Here is a 20437-nt window from a genome sequence, read left to right as displayed (position 1 = left end):
TAAAAATTAAATCGATAGTAGGAAACAATTCCTAGATACATAATGAATGCATAAAAATTAACAAGTTTCAACAATTATCTATTCAAATGCTGACAACAAAGTTAAAGCCCCTGATTCACTGCAAGATCACGGCGCAGGTCGCATACCAGCAAGGGGTGCGCTTCAGCACAGGTCGAGTTCTACATTACCGGCAATTCAAAAGTTGGTAAAGAGGAATTAATTAACGCTTCAATCATAATTCTATTACCGGTGCATATACATCAGTTTTTACAAAAACGGAATAGCGAGATGTAATGAGAAATAAAGCGACACAAATTTACTGCTTGATTTCACAACGTCAACTTTGAACGTCGTTTAAACATGATCAAACATTTGCAATGTTACAACAAAAAATATTATTACTCCTAGGAGAGTCTGAAGAATTTTCTACGGTAAAAAGTACTGCCATAGCTTCTATTCTTAATATTCTCTAAGTAGAAACACATTTGAATAATTCTCAGACTCAAGCTGAGACTCTTGTTAAAATATCAGCATCGGATGACGCGCATTCGAGTCATTCACGTTTTTGATTTCGGTCCGCGAAAATACGTAATTTATATTTTCCCATATCTGTTTGAAAATAAATTTATAAAGTACTCTAAATGGTCCAATCTCTCTTCAGATATGTCATTGCGAAATATTTCACAAAAAAATTGTGTATTATCATCGAAGCGGGTAAAACCTGAGTACAGACTACAAGGTATACAACGATGTTAAGACAGTTTTGGAATTTAACGACCTAATACGTGCTAACAATAAGTCCATTTCAACGAAAATACAACCGAGTGTGCCGAGGATCATTTCTAACTTTATTTACCAATCTTTCCAATGTATTCTTCAATTGACTTGCTTGACACGTTGTCTTACTCGCAGCCACGTTGTTTTATTTATCGTAGACACGTTAAATCATCGGTAACGTCGCTCGCTACTAAAAATCGCAAACAGTACCCCAGCGCTGTCCACGCTTATTAACCTATAAAACCCCACCGACTCTCCCTTCTGTTCGCAGCGTGGCCACAGTCGGAAGCTTTCTCGCGCAAGCTCACACCACGGGTGCCTCCACCTGCCGTTAAGCTCTGCTATCAGTCTCGGCGAAGTGGTGGGGCTGGCACGGTCGCGAAAGAGCGTGCGTCTACGTCAGGCGAAGAGCTCCGAGCTTATTGGTCCCGGTCCATTGTTGCGTATTGATTGCTGCGGAGCAGTGGTATGGTCGTCCGGACACTCGGCCGTTCTCATCGCCGTTGTGGTCGTCGCCGTCGTCGTCGTTGGCACAGTCGAGCTGGTCGCGAAACGCGGACACACGCGCGCGGATAGAACCCCATATACATCCGGACGTTCTCCGTGCGTTATCCTCCTTGACATCCGGTTTAATACGTGCTACTTCATAACAAAAAAAATCTCCGACACAACCAAACCTCTCTCTCTCTCTCTGTCTCTCTCTCTCTCTCTCTCTCCACACGCAATATATATATATATATATATACACATACATACATACACATATTTATATATATATATATGTATACATATGTATATATATATACATAAATATAGCCACCAAATATTTATATATATATACAAATATAAAACGTGATGTGTGTGCAAGTTGGTCGCAGTCAGCGTCGTCAGCACGCGTGCGTGCGTGCGTATGCGTGAGCGGAGAGTGGCGGCGGGTTGTTTTCCGATTGTTTCGGGACCGGAAGCGACCTGCAGCATTGGCGGCGGCACGGCCAGCTGCCGCAGAGCGCGCGGTCCCCTGAGAAACGGGGTGTAGAGGGGTGACGGTGGCGGCGGGAGGAGGGGAGGTGAAAGCAGGTAGGCAGCAGCAGGTCCGCAGGAGACTAGGATCTAGGGATCGAGGGGAGCAGTGGGGTCGAGTGGATGAGTGAGCGAAAGTGAGAGAAGCTGCGGCGGGGAGGAGGGGGGGGTTTCCCGTGGAAAAAGTGGAGCGATAACGATTTAGAGATTGAACGGAGAAGGGGCACGCGGGGGGGGCTGGAGTGGAAGGGGCGCCTGGACCCGGTTACTTATAGTGCGTGTAACAGTGAACGAGTCAAAAGGACGAGGACGTTGGCTAGATAGCAAGACACACCGCACACGGGCCGGCCGAGGAAGTTGCGCTCGACTCTTAATTATGAAGCGGATAAAGTGCCGCGCATCGCTGTACACCGTTTCTGATCGCCGCCGGTGAATGTGTGACCCGGGGGCAGCAGAGATCCGCCGCGATGACGACGACCGAAGAGACGACCGAGCAGCCCCCGGTAGACGACTGCCTGAAGGAACGGAAATGGTGGTGCTTCCTGCTATCGAGCATATTCACGTTTCTCGCCGGGCTGCTGATCGTGCTCCTCTGGCGCGCGTTCGCCTTCCTCTGCTGTCGCAAGGAGCCCGAGATCCCACCAAATGACCCGAAGCAGAAGGAGCAGAAGACCAGCCGACAGGGCAAGGAGTTCGAGGGGACTTTCATGACCGAGGCCAAGGACTGGGCCGGCGAACTTATCTCCGGGCAGACCACCACTGGACGAATCCTGGTGAGTCTGGCCTAATCGTTTACTCGGACTACTGGCGACCGATGCCACTCGCCGACGCACAGTGGCGGTCAAGCCGCGAAACCTCTGTCGAAAGCAGAGCACACTCTCCTCACAGAAAACGGATACAAAGGGAGACGCTGCTTCGTTTACGTCAAAGCTGAAGCGTTCGTCGGACGAGGGAAACGTGGTAGAAACATTTTTCAACCTTGAACGTTCACGTTGAACACGAAGTGGTCGAACGAAATTGTGAATTGTCCGATATCGTGTACGGTTGGACTTGGTTTTATGACACGTTACACGTCGTTCGACGTATTGTATATTCTGTGTTGTACACATTTTGACGCGCCGATTTCAAATTCCAACGCGACATTTGTCTTCCGCCGCAGGATTTTGACGATAATCGATTCGAGTGAACGAACCAACGAAATTCTGTTTCGTTCGTTGAAACGATTCGACGATCCGCGGATTTTGTTCTCAAAATCGTGGGACGTTAGAGAAATTTAGCGACAGGATTTGAAATCAGCGTGTCAAAATCGGTGGAAAATGATGCGTAGCATGTGATTATAACAATGTCCAACTGTACACGGTGTTGGATAAATCAGTGTTTCGTTGGAATATTTCAAGTTTGACGTGAATTTACGCGGTTAAAAATTGTTCATATTGCACCCTTTCTATTTTTCTCTTACTTTGCAACGTTTCGGCTTTAACGTAAAAGAAATAGCATCGCTTTGTCTCGTTTTTATCAATAGTTCTTCGATTTTGATAAAACTTCGTCGTTTCATCCCCCACCGTGCGCCACCTCGGCGGCTTAATGTACGCTGCGTCTTCGCAACCAGAAAAACTGACGACAAATTTTCAGTTTTTATACACAGAAATCTGTATGATAATGAACGAAATATGCCAGGTTAAAAATCGTATCGAGGAACAACGCATCTTTTTTGGGAGAGGGGCAGGTTGTGTTTATTCCGAAACACAAAAGACCAGAGCAGTGCGGTAAATTCGCTCCAATTTTCCTTGAGCTTGTAAACAAAAGTGAACAATTTGGGAAGAAGAGATACGAGTATTCGAGATATACGATTATTATTCGCGGCTCATTTTTATAGTTGCCAATTGCTAACAATTATAAAAACAAGGTGCAAAACTCGTATCATCGTTCTCCTCTTCCCAAACTGTCCATTTTTATTTACAAGCTGAAGGGAAATGAGGAAGAATTTACACTGATTCGACAGTTATAGAACCAAGTCTATGAAGGTCCTTTCTCGCGGAAAGATATGAAGAAACAATGCGGCAAAGTCTGCTCGCAAACAGGCAAAATCGAATATTTGAACTGAAATTTTACTAAATACTAGAATATTAGAATACTTTACTGATTATTAAAATTTCATTTGATCGTATTTTTCAATTTTATCGTTGAACGTTTCTGTAACAAAGCGTTCTATTCCGTTGCTTTCATAGTTACAAAACGAGAATAAATTAGTATTTTCCGTTTGTCTTTTTTCATTGACAAATAAACTTTATCCCGTTTTAGAAAAATATCGGTTCTCTTTGCGATATAAAATATGGCATAGTACCTTCATTATCGTATTAAGTACAACGTGTAAATATTGAAAATTCGTGGCTGGTTTTATATTTATGAGACACGGTGTACAATAAATTCTCCCTAATCGACGCACAGGTTGTACACAAAAATGGACCCGGAAAGGGTTGATTCCTGAGGTCATTTGAACTAACTTTTTCCTTAGCGGAAATGCAATCCGCGGCTTCGTTTACAAGTTATTAACAACAAACAGTGACCAATGAGAGGCGAGCTCGCCTATCGCTAGGCGGCTGAGCTAATCAGCGAAATTGGTTTTCGACTGCTCGTTGGCTCGGCCGCGTTACGCCAGTCGCGCTCGCCTCTCATTGGTCAGTGTTTTTCGTTAATAACTCGTAAATAAAGCCGCGGATTGCATTTTCGCTAAGGAAAAAGTTACTTCAAATGACCTCAGGAATCACCCCATTCTGGGTGTTAACATAATTATGGAATATCCTGTAGTTGTTGACAATTGGCAATTGTAAAAATAAGTCGCATGGCTTGAATAATTGTATCTCCATAAATTGTCCATTTTTGTGTACAATCTGAGCGTCAATTAGGGAGAATTTGCTGTACAAGCTGAGCGTCAATTGGGGAGAATTTATAGTAGTTCTAGAGATCTACTTCGGTAGTTCTGGATCTACTTCCGTGGTTCTAGATCCATTTCCATGGTTCTAGATCTACATCCGTAGTCCTAGATCTACTTTCGTAGATCGTCATCAGATGATACCGGAGAGTAACTCGATCGTATATGCTTCTGTAAGGTTGTCGATGTTTGAAGCCGTTCGGAGGATGCTTACGATCGACCTGGCAATTCGTTTCACTAGGAAATCTACCACGTTGCTTTGTACTTCTAAACGTTCCACGGACTTTGTTTAGCAGAACGGCGCACGGTTTTATAAGAGTATCGACGTTTGACGATGTTTGAAGCCGCGCAGAAAGTTCGTGACATTTCAGATAGGACTCGTGCAGTCACCACGAAAGCTGGTCGAATGTGTTTTTCGCCTTGAAAATCTGTGCAGATTCTCTGAAATAAAAACAACGCGGTTTTAGATAGCATTGTAAACGTTTGAACGAACGTTGATCGAACGTCGAGCAGGGAGAAGTTCGTGGCGCTGGTTTGATCTATTAGGTAATTTCCAACTTCAAGGATTTCTTGTGCTGTAACTATGAAACCTATTACACTGTTTTTTACCTTGAGACATTCCACAGACTCTCACCTCGATGTAACGGCGTGTTGTTCAATGCCGCGTTTGAGCATGTTCGAACAACGAAACAATACAGTAATTTCTCCCTAATTCGCGCTCGGATCGCGCACAAAAATGGACAATTTGGGAAGCGGAGATACGATATTTTCATAATTGTTGAGAATCGGATTGTTCCCAATATTTGTGCGCAATCTGAGCGCGAATTACGGAATAATTATATATACTGTACCAGCTTCGTAAAACCTAATAAATTCGGTCGAAATTGCTGTGAATCTTCGATTCTGTTTGAACATTATCTAGACGCACTTAAATGTTTATAGTATGAGAAAATAAACGCCGTTAAAGTCGGGAGAGGGAGGGTATATAAAGTCATTTATGCGTCGTTTACGATACAAGCAGGTAAACAATTTCGAAAAATCAATTTCACTTCTCTAAGAAACATTTCTATCCCGTTTATGGTTTTCTTTTTTATTTATTTTATCTACGAATCCCTTGCAGGGTTATTACCTCTGTGCACATCGACGTGCATAGAAACAATACGTATATATAGTTAGAAACAAAAAAAAGAGAAAATAACGTAAAACAAAGGTACACGAAGAAATTAATACAATTATAGAAAATTAACTTTCTAGTTAATGCGAACGAAATTCGTTAGAACCCAAAATCGCCGGTGAACGATGTAAAATCAAAAACAGGGCAATGATTTTGTAATTTAAATATTATCCTTTCTTGTGGTAAAATGATATAAATATTGTTCACATTAATGCACAAATTTCCCATAAGAATCCACGGTCGCTAGATGCCGAGCGTTCTCTCGAGTGTTTCAAAGGAGTCAAACGAACGTCGTTAGGTGGATTTTTGGAATGCGAGAAATTACGGGAAGTTTGAGCTCCCCGTGCTCCGATATAGTGATGGTATATACAGCGTTACAGAGAGCACCTTTCCGAGCGAGACATGCTGACCTAGTAAACTGTTGACGGTTCGCGACGCCGTTTTTTTTCTCCCTCGCGATTTATTATATTTACGATTTTTCCGCAAGTGGCTGCTCCGCACGCCGTATCGATAAGGAAATCACCTCGATGTTCGAATTGCCGATGAAATTTCATTAATTTACAAACGTTGTCGCCGACGCATTTTATTAATTCGTAGGTTTGTCGTTCGACGGAGCGACGATTTTCCTCAGCCGTTTTTTATTTCGAACAATTATTTTAACGGCTGAAACGAAGTTTCAATAACCGGAGCTTCGTACGGAGTAATAAAATGTGATCGTTAGACTGCGAAATAAAATTATAACAATGTTGTGCAAAATAAAAATTGTCCACGTCCGTTATGAGCGGACTGCGGATCTTTGTGCAATAGAAATTGAACAGCAAGTTCTTTCTCTCTTCAGTAACGTTAATAAATTGAAAATAATGCATCGACATTTTTGAATTCTTTGAATTAATTTATTATTTCGAATCGCAACTACTCAATTTTGGCATGAATGCATAAAATCCTAATCAACAGAAACTCAAGATGAGTAAAACGCTTCTTTTAATAATACCAGTAAGTCGAAAAAATAGTGCAATAACGTTATTAAATTCTGCTAATGTTTTCAGTAATTTGTATTTCAACTATTTATTTTTATTGTCAATGCATAAAATCCACAGTTTACTGATTAAAGTAAATTCAGTAACTTTAGTGAATTCAGTAAATTTAGTAAATTTAGTAAATGTAGTAAATTTTGTAAATTTTGTACATTTTGTAAATTTTGTAAATTTTATGAACGTAGTAAATTTAGTAAATTTGGTAAATTTTGTAAGTTTAGTAAATTTGTTTACCGACTTTTCAATGATAAACGATTTATCTTTTTAGTAATCATAAGGTCAGGGTTAGGTGATAAAGTAGTGAACTTTATGCATTTATGGGAAAAATGTATAAATGAAACGTAAAATAGATTATTTACGTTATATACGCAACTTATTAAAATCATTTAAGAAAGAAACAAGATTGAACATGGCTCCCATTTTTATTTTGCATAGTCCAGTTATCAGATATGTACGGTTAAATTCGACTTTTATTAGTTAACTTATTCATTGACGTTCGTGTCGAATAAAAAACAATATTGTTTCGATTGGATTAGGACGAGGTTTCGATCGTTTATTAAACGAGCATTTATTAATGTCTAAACATGTGCGGTTATGTCAAGGTTTTTTGTATAGTAATAAGTCTTAGTCAAATAGTTTAAATTAAAATATTAATTTTGTAAATTAAACTTAGGATAATCTTTTATCTGTTTAATTAAAGCTTCAAAAAAGAAAATACTTATAAATTTCTTTAATCTTCAAAATTATTGTTTTATTATAAACTATTTTTTGATATATATAATACTCGCATAAAATTTGTTTATATTAATTATATGCTAGTGCATGTAATGAATAAAATATTAATTATATGACAATTTCTATGCATGAATTCGTAATTAAAATAATCTATTTGTTATTACTAAAAATAATAATAAGTTTACTTATTATTAATAAAAATAATAATAAATCTACTTATCAATAATAATAAATATATTAATTTTTATTATTTAAAAAAAATATAATGCCATTAAATTATATAATAATCTTAATTATATTTACTTTGACAATACTAATCAGTAAATTTAAGATTAACGCACAGATTTTTCTGCGATATTCGATTATGCTAACGGCAACGCACTAATTTCTCCGTGATAAACAATTGTTCTAATAGTAACGACAAGCTCGCTGACAGCCACGGAATATTCTTTTTCCGTAAGGCGATCGAGAAATTGTTCGGAAGAAGATGGCCGGTAGGATTTCAATTATTTATTGCTCGGCTTGTTAATGAATAAACTGCAGCTTTGTGGCGCACGATATTTTCTGCGACGTCCTGCGGCGTCTCTCATTTATTATTAGACTGCGGGTTTATGCGTGTGCAGCGTGTTTGACCGTACAAGACGCAATAAAACGGGGACTTTAAGAATATTTAATAAACGCGTAGGTATTTTAAAATGAACACGATTCGCATAAGCTTCTCGAATATTCAGGGTTCTCCTGTTTTATCGAGTGGTATTCTCGAAGCAATAAATTTTGTATGCAGTAGACGATCTTTTCAGATTAATCTGAAAGAATTATTTTACGTTAAAATTTTTGTTTGGATTGCATTAATATATCCACATTGGATTTTCATACATTCTTCGAACTGGGATCTTCTTTTTACGTTGTTCGGTTCTGGATGCGTTTGTTACGATTAGACCGCGGATTTTATGCAGTTGTGATACAATCGAGCGCGTGCAATTCGAAATCGTAAGGAGATTGCACGAAATTTAGAATGCCAAGGTATTTGTTTCAGTCAATTGACGTGATTGTGAAAAGGAATATGATTATTATATTATTATTATTATGATTATTATATTATTATTATTATGATTATTATATTATTAATAATGCGATTATTATTATATTATAATTATATTATTATATTATTATTTATTATATGATATTTTATTTCTGGTTCCAGCAATTAATGCCGAACATTTTTATTTTGTAGAAATATTCGCAGTTTAATTATGATTAGTTTGCGGATTTTATGCATTTATCACGAAAATGAATCGGTCAAATATAAAATTGAAAGGTCATTCGAAGGATATAAGGATATTGTTACATTATTTTCAACTTATTAGAGTGATTAAAGGAAGAAATTAGAAGCCAACTAATTTACGTTTCTTACAATTAACTTAAACAATATTTATTTTGCACAAAGATTAGATAGATTAGAAAAGATTATTCTCAGCACAAGATTATAAAAATTATGATAGATTAGAGATAACAATAATCTTATGAAACGATACCGTTATCAAGTCGTTTCATACCTGTTGAAGATCAACAAATGCCAATATTAATTTATTTCGATGCAATTTTTGCTGTTAGTAATTTTATTCGTGCGCGATTGATTATTACTCGAATGTGTAAGAAATACAAAAATTTACATTGAATTATTATGACTTTTTACATGTGAAAATTCACTTCCGCGCAAAGATTCGCAATATTCTATGCGAATTAATATTGTTTTCGTAGAATCTTGGGGAACGAAATATCAGAAACTATCAGGTTCGATGGATAATATATATTTCTTTTCTCGCGAGTAATCAAATGAAACTAATGAAAATTGCATTTCATTGTATCATGTATTTTAAAAATTCTTTATGACCGCTATAATGCGTCACAGATGCGGGTTTACATGCACCCCTATCGTATACCAATTCGATTTTAATTTTAAAACGAATTAACAAGCTTTCTTCAAGCCTTTATGCACAATAATTATGCACAACAATTTGATCAGTTTTATGCTTCTGTTAGAGAACTTCGAGAAACAAAACACAGGAAAGCTTAACTCAGACAGATAAAGTGATGTTAATATTCAAGTATAATTAAATTCATTTAAGTTTGTGAAGTGTATTCAAGATTGTTGAATTATATTCAAGTATGTTCAAGTATATTTATATATATATTCAAGTATACTTAAGTATATTCAAGAATATCTTCAAGTATATTCAACTATATTCAAGTATATTCAAATATAATTGAGTTCAAGAGTTCATTCAAGTTTGTTCATTCAAGTATATTAAAGTATATTCAAATATATTCAAATTTGTTGAATTATATTCAAGTATATTCAAATGTATTCAAGTTCAACCAAGTATATTCAAATATATTCAAGTATATTTAAATATAATCGAGTTTATTCAAGTTTTTTGAATTATATTCAAGTGTATTCAAGTTTGTTGGATTTTTATCAATGTATATTCAAGTATATTCAAATGTGTTCAAGTTCATCCAAGTATATTCAACTATATTCAAGTATACTTAAATATAATCGAGTTCATTCCAGCTTATTGAATTGTATTCAAGTATATTCAAGTATATTCAAGTATATCCAAGTATATTCAAGTATATCCAAGTATATTCAAGTATATCCAAGTTTAAGTATTATCAAGTGTATTTAAGTATATTATAGTACATTAAAGTATTATATATTCAAGTACGTCACAGTGTATTTAGGTACATTGACAAGTATATCCAGGTATATCGAAGTACATTTTAGTATGTTCAAGTGCATTGAAGTACAGTCAAGTATATTTCACTATATTTCACTACATTCATGTCTATGCAAGTATATTCAAGTCCATTGAGATGTATTCAAGACTATTCACGTATGTTCGAGTAGATTTATATATATTTAAGTAAACATCAGATAATTTAGATAAATTAAGTAAACTCAAGTGAAGTGGACAGTGCCACACGAATCGACACGTAATTAAAATAAATTTAACTGAAATTAAGAACAGTTTGTACAATTTAATGTAAGTACATTTAAATAAATACAAGTGTATCAATCAAGTTTAATTCAAGCATACAAACCCATGTAGAATTCAAACAACTACAAATACGTTTTCATTAAGTCCAAGCTAGTCAAATTAAGTCCAGTTAAGTTCAATTAAGTTCGAAAAAGTCCTAATGTGTCTAGATGAGTCTAAATGGCTCCAAACGAATCCAAACAAGGCTAAACAAGTCCAAATGAGTCCAAACGAATCCAAACAGGTCTGAATGAGTCCAAACGTGTCTAAACGAGTCTAAAAGAGTCCAAACGAGCAGAAATGAGTTCAAGTAAAGTGAAGCGAGTCCAAATGTCTGTAAGCTGAGACAAATATGCAAAAACGAAATTCAAACAAGCCTCGTAAAGTACCGTTAACGTTATTTTGTACTTTGTTTTTGTTTTATATTCAATCGACATCTCAAATGTACGATCATTTTATCAAAAGACAATCTTTATGTCATTCATCTAAAACAATGCAATAGGAGTTCTATGATATATAGCTAGACAGCAGATTTTATGCATTAACGAGAGAGATGAGCATACAAACATGAAACGATAAAAACGGTTGAAAACTTTCAAAATACTTTTATAATATTATTCTCAACTTATTAAATTGATTCACGGTAGGAAACGTAATTTCATTCGACTCTCGTCGATTGCAATCGAAATAGACAATTTTTATCTTGCATAAACATCCGCTGTCTGTCTGGACTATGGAAAAATAGATTCTTGTATTAATAAGTGTAATACAAAATTTAGCAAGTAAACTTCATTTGAAATAATAATTACACGAGAATATTATGCGGTTAAATATATTTATATCGTTATTTCCATGTGTAACTATTATTTAAAAAATTTTTTTCCTAATTTCTACTAAATTCTGTATTACGCGAGAAGATAAAAATATTTTTTTATATTCTGTTTACTATCTGAAAGATTTATTTTTCCCCAACCCTGCTGTCTATCCGTTACATGCAAGACACCCGCTAGATGGTCTCCCACTACCAAATTTCCCTCGCTACACCTGACGCGCGACATTTTCTGGCGATATAGCGGAAAATCGCGAGAAAGCGATATAGTGGAAAAGGAAGGGAAATAGTTGTGACTCAGCCGTAGGTTGGCATTACTGACTTTCGCGGTAACGTCGTTGTCGGCTCGATCGAGTTACAGGAGGCTCGCGGAGCACGTCCCGGATGCGTGGAAAGGTGAAAATGATTAGAGGACTTAAGCGCGCGCGGGAGAACGAGTTGCCACGAGCATCCTATACAGCTGTGTAGCCGGTGACCCAGTTCTCGTTCGTGGAACCAGACACGACGTCGGCCGAAGTAGGGGGTGGTTTCTACGCAGTGCGTGTTCCTATGGGGCGTGTTGCTGCCACTCGCGTTCCCCTTCCTCGAAGGTCAACGGAGCCAGCTTTCTTCGCCGACGACTATCTCCGAGAGACGTCGCTCTCTTTTTTACTTCTTTCTTTTTTCTTCTTTTTCCATGGAAAGCAGGGAGAATCAATCTCTCTGCCACCCCTAGTTACAGCCCTCCCCGGTCCACAGTTATGGCTGTGCCACCGAATTTAGGGTAACTGGATTCAGGCTGGGGGCACAGCCTTCGATTTGGCACGCATTCTGCTCTTGATGAGGGAACGCTTCGGTTGGGGAAAATATTACGTCACCCGATCCATGTAACCGGAAAATATAGCCTCTTCGCAGTAATTTGGAATCGTGACTGTATTAACGGAGTTTTATTAACAAAGTTTTGCAAGTTGACGCGGCAACGCCTGACTGGAAAGTTTTCGTTTGTCTTCGAGCTGCCGACGTTTTGTTCCAGATGGAGGCGCACGTTTTTAATCGTGTACACACCGTTGGGTTTAGTTCCAAACTTTCGACGAATTCTATAAAATCTGCGACGTTTACTGGTTTGTGTTAGCAACGCGTTGTTGCACGGATTTGTTCGGATTTCTCGTTAAAGCCTTCACTAGCTAGAAATTTGTATGAATTTTGTAACGCGTTTTCAATCGTCGTCCACGGATTTGTTCAGATTTCTCGTCGAAGCCATCGCTAGTTAGCGAAGTCCGTGCATTTCGATTTTCGCGCTCCGATCAGAACTTGATCATTCGCAAGCTTGAACCCCGCAGGGTATAGCGCGGATCTACTTCAGGACTTACAGCGTGGTTGCAGTCGTCGACCGCATAACGTGCACGCCCGGTTGTTCGGTCTGCGTCATTTTTCTCTGCCTGCAGTTAATTTCTATAGTTCGCTCCAATTCGATGGGAGATACATGCGCGGGCAAGTGTGTTTCTGGGTTAAACGATGCCACGGAATTCGCATAAATTAGATATACGAACCCCTTCTTCCCTCACACTGCTTCGCTATCAACCTCTTTTTCGTCTTTCGAAACTTTTGCGATCGTTGCCGGTTTATTCGCAAGGTCCTCCGCGGCTTCCCCGCGATGAATCATGCCCGAGAGACACGTCTGTCGGGCGACTCTTCGCTTAAAACACTAGCGGAAATTTGGTTCACTGTTTTCGCGTACGAATCTTAGTTTGCAAGAAAATCGAGTCCGAAAACCAGTCCTTCGCGAGTTAGCGATATTCGAACTCTTTTTGTAGAGTTTTTCACGGAGAATCAGCTAATATCAAAGAGAGTGAATTTCATTTGATCATTCGTCGAGTAAACACGGAAGAAAGTCACAAAAGTAATGGAGAGCAGTTCAATTGTCCTTAATTTCTACAGATTTTTATTTTTAGGTTATGTTTGAGTTAGGAGGATATTTTCGAGAAGGAATAGTTTCAGATTGTGTAGGAAGGGAATGGAACTTTTCGTTTTTGTGCTTTGCTCCTGGTTTTGTTTAACAGCGTTGTAGTTTCGTTTGCGGGGCAATTTGTTCTTTGATAAATTCTTTGGCAAGATAAGAAAAAATAGAAATCGGAGTTAGTGGCCTCTTTTGTCGAAATAATGTTCAAGCAGCTGGCATTTATATAATGCAATGTGTCTTCTAAAGAACGGGTTAGGTTTCCCTTTAATCTAATCCAACTGCGATTTTCCGATAGCAAGTACTGTGAACAAGCTACTGTGTCGTTCCTCGAAGTAGGTGACGTGTGTCTTGCCTCGCTGCGAGTCTTATCGAGCAAGAGGAAACCTTTAGCTATTCTTTTCCCCGATCCAGGGCATTTTTCAGCGTTTATCCGTCAATTACAGCTATCTTCAAAATTAAATCACCTTTAATGCCAACTGATTAAATCTTATTTATTTTCAAAAACACATTTTTCAAAATTGATTCTTGAACTTTCAACTGCTTTGTTCTAATATAGTTCCAGATATCTCCTATATATATATTTATATCATATATAAATATATATATATTTTTCATATATCTCCTATATATTTCCTAATATATTTCATATATTCTCCATATATGAAAAATGTATTAAAAATGCTTATAATACAAAACCATTCGTTTAGAAGATATTTTAACAATTATTGTAAATTAATGTAAATGTAATTTAAGCTAAAATATTTCTTTAATGATCGATTTTTCGAAATAGGTAGTTTCATATTTTCTTGTAGAGGATTAAAAACTACATCAATCAGTAATATTCAAAATTATAATATATATAATAATAATAATAATAATAATAATATAAATAATGATACAAATATAATAATATGTATAATAATAATATAAATATAATAATATATATAATAATAATATAAATATAATATATAATATTAAATAATAATAATAATATTTAAAATATCGATTCAGTAATATTCGCCTCCATATACGGGGTGTTCCATTACAAGACATCATATTACAAGAAAATGTTTAAAAAAAAGTTATGCATTTTTCACGTAGAATACGATTCCGAAATAAAAGAGATAAGTTTTTATAAAAAATGCAAGATGACCTTGAAATAACCTTGAAAATAACTTTGCATTAAAAACGTAACAGTGCTATTTGGCATTCCACTCGAAATACTAAAGGATGCGTCAGTTTGTTTTATTTTTTAAATCACGCGTCTCCGAGATTGTTTACAATATCAACTTAAATGGGACACCCTGTATATGTACGTGCAAAAGAAATGATTACGTTGAATCAAGCACATTTTGAAAACGACTCAATCACGTCCGAAACATTTTTCGATATCTCGGTCGGTTTTGTATAGATATTCGAAGCTGGTCGAATAATTTGAAAGGCACACCCGGTATATATCTGTTCAACTTGATTCGGGACGATTTGGAACGATTTGGGATGCGCACGGTTTTGGGGGAAAGGAGATAGAATGGAGAGAAGAGACTGCACTTTGGTTCTGTTTGTTCGCGAAAAATTTGTCCCTCGTAATTTTTCCGATTGCAGCAGTTGCGGGGGTGGTCTGGAATGGAAATAATAAAGAAAGAGGACGTGGGCGGGGGAACGGGTAGCATAAACGTAGCTCATTCGCGTCGAGCAGTGGCACCGACAATGAGCGGCGGTCCGCGTGGTCCTCGGTGAAAACTAGGTTACAAGTGTTGTATGTCATATCCGTCGTATCACGAAACTGGCTTTCCATATCCTTTTTGTTATCCGTGCACATTGGCCTTTAAGAATCCAACCGACGCCTAGAAAACGAGTACACACCTCCTCCGGCCATATTTACACCGGCTTCCTTAATTAACCAGACGCCTACTAGATTCCCTCGCGTGTTAATTAATTTTACAAAGTTAAATAATATGTCAGATATGCGACGAAATTATTTTTAGCTTTATTTATATTTCAAACCAATCGTTTACTTCATTTATAATCGATTCGATAGTTAATTAATTGACAATATTAGGTATTTAGCTCTAATTAAAAAAAGATATTTGATATTTGTATATCAAATTTCTTATTAGTTAACAATATTAGGAATTTAAATAATTTGCAATATCGGATATTTTTAGTAAATTGACAGTATCAGGGATATAATTATATCATTAATTACATACTTCTTCATTTAATTTGTAATTATATTGTATCCATGTTTTTACTTTACTCGTACGTTGTAAGTGTTAAAGTATTAATAGTACGATTATTAGTTATTAATTGAACCTCTAATTATGTTTAACGTTATTTCTAATTTCGTTTATTTATTCTATTTTTTTATTTGTTAATTCTAATTAAACGATCGCTTTATTATCTTTTAATTCATAATTGCTAGAATATTAAACAGTTTCTATAACATGTGATTACATACCGGGTGTCTCACTTAATTTCGACCACATGATCGTTATTATTGACAATATAAAAATGCCAGACGTATACTATAAAGTCATCAACTTCATTATCAATGGAAGCCCACGAAAAAATTGAATATCACATGAAGTAATTATATACGCTTACACACCGGGTGAATCGTGAATCTTCGATACCTTAAACTTTATTAGTAACAATATAAATATCGAAGATGACGAAGTATTCATTAATAATCACTTCCTGAACAAATTCAATATTTCCTCAACTAATTTATAATATAGATTGCATACCGGGTGTTTCACTTTACCTCGACAACTCGAGCCTTAATTCTGCCGACATAGAAACGCGGGGGATGACGAAACGTTCATTAATAACGATTCCCACAGTAAAATTCATCGACCGGTTTACCTCTGTTCCGGTTTCACAGCGTCCGATCCGGTATTCGGAGCGACAGTTTGCCGATTGTTCGCTTTTACAGCGATTTCTTGGTGGCGGGGTACGAATGGACGTCGCGACGACGACGCCCATCGGCGTTCCGCCCACTTTGTTCCGCGGCGTTTTATCCGTTTACACGGACCGGATTTTTGTATGGTGGACGTGTCACGTGCACCGGTTTCGCCGAGAGCTCATTTGATTCCGTGTTCCGCGTTCGCACAAACGGCCGAGATAGAAACGCCGTCAATCAGAAGTCGGCTGGAATCCTTTCATACGGCCGCCTGAATGCCGACGACGAATCAGAATCGCATTGTCGCGGCCATTAACGGCGAGAGTTGCATTATTATTAACCACGTGGAAAAAACATAAATATTTGTTTTCTACCGAGAGATTCTCGAGCACAAGTCAATGGCGTACTCGCGTCAGACTCTGTAGAAAAGTGCAATTGTATGTTGAATTACCTCTTCAAATATTACGGCACGCATTCGTACACTATGATAGATCATAATATATTATAGCACGTTGTAGTACACTTTGGTATATTACAGTGCCCTTTAATACATCGTAATACATTTGGTACATTATAACGCAGTGTACATTTTAGTTCACTAGAGTATATTGTAGCACACTGTAGGACGCTATAATACACTATAGTGTATATTGTTCATATAGGAAACTGTGGTAGATCGTAGTGCATTATATCGTAGTACAATATATTAGTACATTGTAGTACAGTGCAGTACATTATAGTACATTATAGTATTATTATAGTACATTATAGTGCATTGTAGTACGTTATAATACATTATAATACATTATAGTACATTATAGTACAGTATAGTACATTATAGTACATTATAGTACAGTATAGTACAATATAATACATTATAGTACAAAATAGTACATTATAGCATATTGTAGTATAATACATTGTAGTACGTAATTATATATTATAATATATTATAGCACATTATAATACATTGCAGTACATTGTAGTACATTATAGAACATTGTAGTATAATACAGTGAAGTGCGTTATAATACATTATAGTACATTATAGTGTATTATAGTACGTTATTGTATATTATAATACATTGTAGTACATTATTGTACATTGTAGTACATTATAGTATATTATAGTATGTTGCAGTACATTATAGTATAATGCATTATAATACATTATAGTACATCATAGTACGTTATGATACATCATAATGCATTATAGAATATTTTAGTACATTATAGTACATTATAGTATATTATAGTGCATTCAATATTGTAGTACATTACAGTACACTATAACCCGTGACACTAAAAATATCGAACTAGAAGACTACAAAGGGGACTGTATCACCAGCAAAATTTCAATTGTCACTAATTGGCTGCATCACCTAACAACAATGATTGATCAGGATTCGAAATTCGGGCACCTTACACTATTAGTCACACGTATTGTCGCTATTAGCCGAATCGATCGTATTCACATGTCTATCCACAAATGACATAGGTCGCCAAGGAGAAGCCACGAAGCAGAGTAAGACGAGGTTATAGCGTGCGTCGACTCACTCAGTATAGTTATTAATCTGAATATTAACCACACTGTTCGACATCCGTCTCGATAACCAGCATACAATCGGAGATTTCGATTTGCTGAGTACGACTGCTATAGTTTTTCACAAATATATTGTATATTGCAGTTCCAGAAGATATGATTCGGTACTGTGTGTGTGAGTCATGGTTATGATTTTGTTTAGAAGAGAATAATTGCATTCTGCATTTATCGATTACCTAATTAACGAATCATGTATAATAATTAAGACTATGATTCTCTTCGAGAAAATGTGGCAAATTTTCCATAATTGCTAACGTCATTATGTTAACATATTTTAGATTAATCTGTCGAATGAAGCGCTTCAAAAATTTTTTTCAATTTAATTTCTTAAAATTAAGATATATGATTTTGCATTTTTGCATTTTGTAGAACTATCTCCGTTATTTTCTAACTCTGTTCATAACTAAAATTTAAAAAAAAGTATTTATAAATTTTTATTAATTTTCAAAATAAAAGTTGTGAGCCACACTATTTTTTGATATTATTTTTGAAAATGTTTTCACTGGAATTGATTATTTACCACCTTCGTTCAGATCGCATGGATAATTTTTATGTATTCTTGCTGCGAATTTCGAGATATTTGAAAATCTAGCTATTGTTATTTAATTATAACAATTTAATAGTACACGCTTCCGTTATTATGTATTACTGCCGTATGCTGATTCACTCGTGCCATAAAGGAGAAATCGTCGTCCTGTACTGCTATTCGAACGGCGGCATTAAATTTTAAGTAGTATTAAACTGACATGGCTGGACAACTGATTGCTCACTGGCGCCGTCGAACTCTAACCGCTGCCATCACTGTCGTACTGATTCGCTCGGGCCACATATGTACTACTTAAAACTTGGGCTGTCGTACAGCCTGTAGTATAACAGAATAATCAATACGTACAGTAGTATGTATAATAATTTACAATAATAATATGGAGCAACCCAAAAACCTGTATTATATATAACTTGTATTAATTATAGTCGAATTGAGAAATACAATGATCCTAATTTAAAGAATTATAGTTGACCTTCGTGTGACCTCCATCGATTTTTTTTGTTTGAAAATGGCATAGCGCTTCTTAATTATAGTAAAACATTTTGCAAATTGAGATTGCTTTTGTCATAAATGGTTTAGTACTTCGTTAGAGAGAAATACAAATGCATTCGAAAATATTTAATTGTACATACGAAAGATACATTTGATCTTCATATGACCTCTACGTACGCAGCTGTGGAAGAATTACTCATGTGAAGTTATGCGCTTCTCGATACCATTCAAATTTTGCTCCAGACATTTGTTAATGGCGAAAACGATTTTGTAGATATTCGAGAGGATTGTATTTAACACCCGGTAGATTCGTTTAGCGATTGTGCCTAACAGGCACATCACTTAACTGGCTACTTTGATGGCAGTGTATATAGTAAGCAAGCTTTTCGGCGAAGAAGAAAGCTTGTACCTAAAAATAACGAACAGGAAACGTATCAAATATATTTCAATTTGACTGCACAATTAATTATTGCAACAATTTAATTCTTATCTTTTTAGTTAAATAAAACAAAAAAATAAAATGTTAGTGTTTTCGTCGACAGAACATGTAAAATTTAATAAAATAAGGTTCGAAGATTCTTTGTCATTCAATTCTCGTTTAAATTATGTTTACTTAAATCGTGATTGTTTTAATTAATTGGAAACGAGATCGCAGAATATTTCAGGCAATCTTTTTGTATTTTAAATTGGAAGTGTTGAGTAGGACTGTTCATGGGAACATTAATTGTTCGAAAATTGATTTTCAGCAAACGCGAAGTGGTTTGGAAATCGGGGGAAGTTCGCGTCAAATATTTAACGTTGCCGCGAAAGTTGTAACATTGTTAAGCAAACGTTACGTGTATAGTAACGTTTTACGCGAGTTCCAATCAAGCAAGAGGCTTGTTTGTGTGTTGAAACTTCGATGATAAACATCCGCGCGGCCGCGTGAATTCTTGTAGATCTAGAAATTCATTCCAATTGCAAAGTTCACTACTGGCGACCAATTACAACTGTGAAACAACTTTGGAGAAATCAGCTTGAATTTTAATTAGTATACTAACCGAATACTACTAGGGTGTGCTAAATTACAAGATTAGTGAAGCTCGTCAGAAAAGTGATCTGTATCTTCGTGAGAAAAGATCTGACAATAACGTAGCTCTGCTTATTTGAAAGCTCGAAATTTCTACTTTCAACATTGTTACACTGTTTTTATTTTCTAGTGGTCAAATGGTCAAATTGATTCGCGACTTATTCGATTAAGAGTTGCTAATGTTCTACCTACTACCATTTCGTGGAAAAAAATCTGACAATGTAGCTATGCTCATTTTAAAGGGTGAAATCTCTACTTTCTATATTACTAAATTGTTATTAACTGTTTGTCATAGAAAATTAAATACATACTATTATACGCAAGTGATCAAAATGAATCGAAG

The 20437-nt window shown here is 36.2% G+C and overlaps 1 protein-coding gene across 50 annotated transcripts in view; it reads left to right on the top strand.

The window, feature by feature from the left end:
* Window positions 1-1249: 1249 nt before the first annotated feature.
* Window positions 1250-20437, top strand: part of slo (calcium-activated potassium channel slo) — a 180102-nt gene continuing 160914 nt past the window's right edge. For 49 of the 50 annotated variants that reach the window (XM_076521520.1, XM_076521512.1, XM_076521539.1 and 46 more), the window contains exon 1: window positions 2085-2570. In XM_076521520.1, coding sequence (XP_076377635.1) covers window positions 2265-2570 — 306 coding nt within the window. In that variant the 5' untranslated portion in view covers window positions 2085-2264. Of the gene's footprint in view, window positions 1381-2084; window positions 2571-20437 lie in introns of those variants that run through there. The other variant, XM_076521510.1, reaches the window with a different exon arrangement.

Source organism: Megalopta genalis, chromosome 5 (genome assembly GCF_051020955.1).
Source record: "Megalopta genalis isolate 19385.01 chromosome 5, iyMegGena1_principal, whole genome shotgun sequence".
NCBI lineage: Eukaryota > Metazoa > Arthropoda > Insecta > Hymenoptera > Halictidae > Megalopta > Megalopta genalis.
Note: the sequence above shows the minus strand (reverse complement) of the source record. Positions and strands in the feature narration are given on the sequence as shown.